The following is a 7,936-nucleotide window of genomic DNA, read 5'->3' as shown; positions in this document are numbered from 1 at the left end:
AAAAAAAAATTACCGAAAGGTGGGTGCAGTCTATGTCCTTAACTTCCGCCAATAAACCGACCTCAAAAAGAACAGCAATAATAATATTAATTCATTTAAGTTTCGGTGCAGAATCAGCAAATTTCGAGGAGGGCCCCAAGTTAATTGCATCGAATCAAGTACTGTGCTATTAGCACTTAATCGACCCGAGAGGATGACAGGGAAAATTGACCTCAGCGGAATTCGAACTCGGGATAATCTTCCAGTTTCGAGGGTTAAAAAAGTAAATAAATTACAAGGGAAATAACCGACGTCTTACCAGTATTATCCGTATTACTTTGTTTATAAATAAATCACGTGATTTGATGACGTTAACTGCTTATATATAAATCACACAGGTGATTGAATATCATAGTTTCTTATGAGAAGTCGAAAATGCCTCGTGGAAGACCGGCTGCACAACATCTTATTTTCCGTTTTGGAAAAAGAAAAAAACATTTTAAACTTTCATAAAAAAAAAATTCCGTCGCATGCTGTTTTAGAGAAAAAGCAATACGGATAATACTGTTAAGTCGTTCAGTTATTTCCCTTGAATATTTCTTTTACCCCTCGAAACTGGAAGATTACCAAAAATATATTTGTAAACATTTGATCGAAAGAACATTAAATTAATGTATTTCTGTTTGTCAAGTATTTCATATATGTTTCGCTTTGTCGGGAAATCCCAAGACTATTTTTGTATTTTCGCTCATATTGTCCAGCTTCGATTTTAGTCCCACGAATTTACAGACCTAAAAACCAAAAGACTGTAGCGATTTACAACTGTTTAATAATGCGGGATTCCATAAAATGTCGAAAATAATTTTTTAAAATGCCGATAAAAACCCCTGAAAGAAAAACTATTTTGTTAGTGACAGCTACTGCTCATTTTTTTCTTCTAAAATTATTATTTGATGCAAAGGAAATTACGATTCTGATACAAATTTTGGCGGAAAATCGTAGAATATTAAAATTCTTCACCCTGTCCTTACCTCATTGGGAAACAACAGTTATTCCGAAACCCCGCCTTGAAAATGTTTTTATGTAGATTTAAAACACTATAAAAACTCACTTTTCCTTTTTATCTTTGTATTTTCTTTGGTAAATTCTTTTAACAAACATAAGACAATGTTCTCCGCCGGAAATGATTTTGGTAGATGCTGGGCGGAAGTAAGAAAATCTGGATAAACTGTTATTATCATAAATGTATAAAAGAAAATATGTAGACACTTAGAGATTCATAATTACACGTAGTTTCGTAGTTATTCCGTTAACAACTATGGATTGACCAGCACCGTGTAGCCAAGTCTGAACAGCCATGGCTTTTCTGCGACTAAACAACTTCATATTATCAATGGAACCTCTGCGTACCTGCGCAATCTGCTAGAAACAGCAGCCACATTTCTCTCAGATTATACTGTACATTCTTGACACCTATTTATTTATGTATTACTGCAGGTAAAATAAACATCTGAGAGGGTTTACCTCCCTCGCAAGAACTGCAGGAGCTACTCAGAGGTTTTGCAAACTTTTCTAAATCGATTTCAATGCTGTAAACCTTTCCGTATCGGTCAGCAGGTCACAAGCATTTCGCCCGTACGCTTCACCTGAATGGGCAGAGACGATTAAGCTAGTCTTCATCTATAGGAGTGTTCCATTTGTGGTCTATTATCAACCATAGCCATCTTAACCTAGTTTCAGCTGCCATACCTATCTCTTCAATGGCTTTCTTCAGTTATCAGAGTGATATTACCACTATTTCCTCTGAAAAGACAACTCAGCCCCTCAGTTTAACTTACATCACCCATTCTGAGGCTGAACACAAAATATAAAACGTATTTCCTCCCATTATTTTCACATTGGTTGTTTTATCACTTTCCTTTGAGAATATGATGCCCTTTGGTTGTGTTGGCTGGTGTTTATTTGTCTTCATCCTTTGCAAAGCAGTCCACTTTGTAATATCTGCAAGAACCTTGTTGTGTCTCCCCTTGTATCGGCCTTCACATCGTGTCCTGGGGCATCCTGTCAAAATGTGACTCCGGGTACAAAGAGTTATTCCTCATTGCTTGCTAGAGGAGTCTTTTTCTTTACCCCATATTTTAAGGTTGTATATACAATACCAGAGGAAAGGACAAAATGGTTTTTGATCGAATGTCTGCTTATTAGGGTAGCTATGGCTATGCAGGAGGCTAAATATTTATGTAGCAGCAATAGGACCTCTACTTGTATGGTCTCCTAAAAATAGCAGTTAAGTTTTCCTCAAGTTATCCCATTCAATCTTGAAAGGGAGGACTATATTCATTAATGCATTCCTCGCTATAAAATGCCATCATGCTGGGCCCCACTAACAGCGTCATCCGAGCGTGATCATTGCCAGAGCAGCTGGCACGCACTGGTGGCACGTGAAAAGCACCATTTGAGCGTGATCGTTACCAGCACTGCGTTACTGGCATTTGTGCTGGTGGTACGAAAAAACATTCAAGCGAGGTCGTTGCTAGTGCCGCTGGACTGGCTCCTGTGCAGGGGGAATGTAAAAAACACCATTTGAGCGTGGCCGTTGCCAGTACCACCTGACTGGCCCTCGTGCCGGTGGCATGTAAAAGCACCCACTACACTCTCGGAGTGGTTGGCGTTCGGAAGGGCATCCAGCTGTAGAAACACTGCCCGATCAGACTGGAGCCTGGTGCAGCCTCCTGGCTTCCCAGACCCCAATCGAACCGTCCAAACCATGCTAGCATAGAAAACGAACGTTAAAGGATGATAATGTTAACAGCATTCCTAAAAAAAAACAAATAAAATTTCCAGCAATTCTGTTATTCTTCTTCTAAATATTGCCATATCTTACAAGTAATTTTTGTGTTGTAATGTCAATTGTTCTTGATATAAAAGTAATCACACGTATAGGTTTCTATACCATAATATGTATTTAAAATGCATGTAAAATGATGTTGAAATCAGTAAAAACTTTCATTAATATAATAAAAAATAAGAACACTTTAAGAGTAAACCAGTTTTATTTCGATTTCAAATTGAGAATATTCACAATGATTGGTGCAGCCAGAACTCTAGAATTTCAAATTTCAAACTAATGACATGACAAAATGTTAGAGAAACATTGATGATGGACACAAGAATATTGATGATGATAATTCAAAGATAATTCCACACATTTTGTTTTTATGTAAAGATTAATATCACAATGAAGGTACACCCAATTATCTCCCAAACTGCAGTGCTTCCATGTTACCACTTTCTTTTCTTACAGTCCAGCACCATTTCCCTTGTTACCCACTCTTCGTCCATTAATACTCTTCTCTGCTCCACATTTTGGTGAGAATGATTACTGGAAAAATCAATGATGTGTTTTTGTTTCTCATGTAGGAATACATGTGTGATTAGTTAAATCATCATGCTGAGGGAATGATTTATCACAGATATTACAGTGATGCAGTCTTGAAGCTGTATGAATACTTTTGTGCTTAGCTAGATAATTTCTGCGAGAGAATGCTTTACCACAAATATCACAATGATATGGCTTTTCTTTAGTGTGAATATGTTTGTGTAGAGTTACGGCAGTACTTTTTGCAAACGATTTACCACAGACATCACAATGATACGGTTTTTCCCCAGTATGAATGCGTATATGTCCCTTTAAAAGATTACTTTGAACAAATGCTTTACCACACACGTCACAATGGAATCGTTTTTCTCCGGTATGAATGCATTTATGATCAATTAAGGCACTATTTCGAGGGAATGATTTACCACAGATATCACACCAATATGGCTTCTCTCCTGTATGAATGTGTCTGTGAGCAGTTAGATTATCATTTCGAGAGAATGATTTGTCACACATATCACATTGATAGGGCTTTTCTCCTGTATGAATACGTTTGTGTTTAGTTAGCTGGTTATTTTGGGTGAATGATCTACCACAGAAATCACAATGATATGGTTTTTCTCCAGTATGAATGCGTTTGTGAGCAGTCAGGTTAGTACTATTGGGGAATGATTTACTACACATATCACACTGATATGGTTTCTCTCCTGTGTGAATACGTCTGTGTCTGGTTAAAACATCTCTACGTGTAAATGACTGACCACAGATATCACATTTATATGGTTTCTCTCCTGTATGAACACGTTTGTGAGTGGTTAATTCAGTAGTTCGTGAGAATGATCTACCACAGATGTCGCATTGATATGGTTTCACTCCTGTATGTATTCGTGTATGAGTAGTAAGATGATCCTTTGTAGTGAATAACTTTCCACAGATATCACATTCATGTGAAGACTTTCCTACTTTTTTGGCCATTTCTGAAGGACAAAAATGTGAATCAATCTGTTAACTCATCTCATTATACGTTTTTCTTATTTCTCCACAATATATGAATACTTCACTTGCTTTTCTTTTTATAAATTATTTTTAAAAAGTATTCCTTCAGTTATATTCCCATCAACTGCAGTCTTTACCAATATCTGAAGATGATGTAAAGTAATTTATAATTATATATTTATTTAGAATGCAGAATTTTGTTCTCATTCCAGACAGTGACTTTCAAAAACGTTGCTAACAATCTCACCAAGACTGAAAAATGTTGCCATATTTCCTCAGATTTATACAAGTATCATATTTCTTATATAGAATCTTCCTTTATCTTTAAAAGCTGATAAATATTGATGATGCTTCTGATGTAAAATATTATTTTGATACCAGTTTCATCAAGGACCTGAAATGATAGATAAACAGAATAAGATATAAAGAATAGTTAAACAGTACAGTGTGAACAACAAAAATTTATATTTCTATGGTGATAAATTGCAGAATATAACTGAATCTATCCAAAGTATCACAACATTATTTCAGACATAACAGAGCAGAGATATACATATAATAGAGATACATATCATATCATGCCACAAAAGAAATGTCACCTTCAAGCGAAAAGACGCCCATATATTTTTTTTTGTTTTTTTTTTGGTCATCTTATGTTGAATTGCAAAATTCTAATATCCTATTTGTGTAATAACAAAATTAAGCCTGGAGTATTTGTGTATATATTACAGAGACAGTGTGTGTTTATATTAGAGAGAGAGAGAGAAAGAACATTGCAAACACTGAATGAAATAAACATGAAATGAAGAAAATCCTGTAAATAAAAGTTCGTTAAAAACTATTTCATACCAAATATTTAAATTTGTGAACTGGAAACATTCAATAGTAAAAGGAACTTCAGAAAGTAAATTTTCTTCAAAATTTATAAAATGTCTCACTTGCTTAGTAAATATGTCTTTCGGTAATTTATCGTAGTTGTTTGCAAATAGCGAATGAAAGCTTGAAATGAAAACAATAATTAGAATGAAAAAGGAAAATTTCGCCTGCAACGAAATATTGTTTAGGTAATTGCTACGTTAATACCGGAAGCTGACATTGAATGAAAAACCTTTTTCCAAGAAGTAAATCATATTTATATAAAGCAATATTATTTTGTCATATTATTCACGAATCTCAAGTATGGAAAATATAAAGAAACCGCGTAAGAGCATTTCACATGTGGTATCTGGTACAGAAGAATTATTGTCAAGTATTTCAAAGACAAAGACGATACAACGTGAGAGAGGAAACTACAGACGAACTGTTGGATTACGCAATAAAGATAATAGAAAGAATTCTAGCAAGAAACTAAACATAAACACAATGCACTTTGGAGTTGTATCAACGAAGTACTATTATTGTTTTGTAGTGACAAAACCGAGAAGTATCTAGCCAGGAATAAGCCCCAATACCTAGCATTTGTTGACCAAGTAACTATGGTAGGGTTCGTAGTTGTGGTCTGGTGAAATCTGGAATAGATGAATAATGCCTTGTGAAAGCTACACAAACGATGTATAGGGATAAAAGTCAACAAAATAAGATTTAACAAAAGAGTATAGCTATGAATTCAGCAAGGAGATGGGATGCACCATAGCTAAATCTGTATTAGTAGAAAATAAATTTCAAGCATGAAAACAAATCGACAGACATCAAAATGAATTTAGCAAAGATTAATTTATTAGTAAATATGAAAGAAGAGAAGACCCTGGTAGAAAATGAGTGGGTGGGATTTCTATGCGGTGTACGAGATGTAGCTATGGGTGGAAAAGTAATTAATATACAGAAAGTTAAAATTTCAAAGGAGAAATGAAATATTGAGAATGCTGGAATTTCAGAATAGATAACAGTAGTTCATGGGGAAGAAAATTGAGGGAAGGGGTAAATATGTAATTTTGAATCCTATAAATACTTACTTATGTTTTCTTTACATAATGTTAATTCACTTGACTTAACAATATGACATCTTTAGAAATTGTTGTAGCAGACATTTGGTGGGAAACAGCGAAACCAGGAAAAGAATGCAATTAACATAAAATAGAAAAGGAGAATCTGGAGACACTCAGATATTTATTGTTAACCACAGTTTCGTAAACATTCCGATTGATAGCCCGGTGTAAAGACTTCAACGTGCTCTGCCTTTCAAGTTACCACCCGGTCATCTAAAATCGATTTCAAATTACCGCTAGGGCTAACCGGGCCCCCGATTTCAAATTATACTTGCGTTGTTCGCATTTCTCCCTTTCTGATTTCGTTAAAATGATAAACTCTAACGCTTACAGCAGATGAAGATTTGTTAAACATATTCAAGAATATAAACTAACGTGAAAAAAAAACAACATCGCGTTTTTAAACATAACCTAATATGTTTGTGTTGACTTAAAATTAAAATTTGAAAATCATGATTCTGAGTCCTCTCTCGAAGATTTTTGAAAAGTTAATGTACAAGAGACTACAGTCATTTTTAAGACTTAACAAAATACTATCAAATCACCAATTTGGCTTTAAAGAAAACTTAAGTACTGCTGATGCAATCCTTGGATTTCTAGATCATACCTACAGCTCACTAAACATAACTAAATATTTCCTTGCACTTTACTTAGATATCAGTAAAGTGTTCAATTCAGCACATTCAGATATATTGTTGGCCAAACTTAGGCATATAGGAATACATGGAGTGCCTAATAGGTTACTGTTGAAACATCAAAATTACTATTATCCACTATAAATCTGTGGAGGCGTAATGGCCTAGTGGTTAGGGCAGTGGACTCGCAGTCATAGGATCGTGGTTTCGATTCCCAGATTCTCTCACTCTTACTTCCTATTTCTGTTGTACCTGTATTTCAAAATGGTCAGCCTTGTCACACTGGAAATCCCTGAGAACTATCTGAAGGGTACACATGTCTGTGGAGTGCTCAACCATTTGCACGTTAATTTTATGAGCAGGGTGTTCCGTTGATCGGATCAACTGGAACCCTCGATGACGTACGCAACAGAGTGCCAACTAACTATAAAGCTAGACCTCTATGGGCCCATTACTGTTCCTTATCTATATAAATGATATGTACAAGTCTACAAATTTATTAAATTTTCTACATTTTGCTGATGAGTCTACAATTTTTATTAGTCACCAGGACCTTCGATCCCTATTCAATACAGTTAATTCAGAACTGGATAAGATTTATTAATGTCTTATCACTAATTGGCTTGACCCGGCAAGCCAAGTAAGATCGTTGCCAGTGTCCCTGGACTGGTTCTTGTGTGGGTGGCACATGAGATGCACCATTTTGAGCGTGGCCGTTGCCAGTACCGCCTGACTGGCTCCCGTAGGATTTTCGAGCGAGATCATTGCCAGTGCCCCTGGACTGGCTTGTGCGGGTGGCACATAAAAGACACCATTTCGAGCGTGGCCGTTTTCGTGCGGGTGACACGTAAAAGCACCCACTACACTCTCTGAGTGGTTGGCGTTAGGAAGGACATCCAGCTGTAGAAACTCTGCCAAATTAGACTGGAGCCTGGTGTTGCCATCCGGTTTCACCAGTCCTC

The 7,936-nt window shown here is 36.0% G+C and overlaps 2 protein-coding genes across 3 annotated transcripts in view; both read right to left on the bottom strand.

Moving 5' to 3' along the window:
• LOC106867220 (zinc finger protein 271) overlaps window positions 1-1,989 on the bottom strand; it is a 4,201-nt gene extending 2,212 nt beyond the window's left edge. The window contains exon 1 of one of the 2 annotated variants that reach the window (XM_014912028.2): window positions 1,011-1,989. The gene's annotated coding sequence lies outside the window, so the exon portion shown is untranslated. The remainder of the gene's footprint in view (window positions 1-1,010) is intronic. The other variant, XM_014912027.2, reaches the window with a different exon arrangement.
• Window positions 1,990-3,013: 1,024 nt separating this feature from the next.
• The window catches only part of LOC106867227 (zinc finger protein 845), a 16,648-nt gene continuing 11,725 nt past the window's right edge, over window positions 3,014-7,936 (bottom strand). The window contains exon 4 of the mRNA XM_052972268.1: window positions 3,014-4,360. Within this exon, the coding sequence (XP_052828228.1) occupies window positions 3,392-4,360 (969 nt within the window). The 3' untranslated portion in view covers window positions 3,014-3,391. The remainder of the gene's footprint in view (window positions 4,361-7,936) is intronic.

This window comes from Octopus bimaculoides, chromosome 13, assembly GCF_001194135.2.
Source record: "Octopus bimaculoides isolate UCB-OBI-ISO-001 chromosome 13, ASM119413v2, whole genome shotgun sequence".
Taxonomy (NCBI): Eukaryota; Metazoa; Mollusca; class Cephalopoda; order Octopoda; family Octopodidae; genus Octopus; species Octopus bimaculoides.
Note: the sequence above shows the minus strand (reverse complement) of the source record. Positions and strands in the feature narration are given on the sequence as shown.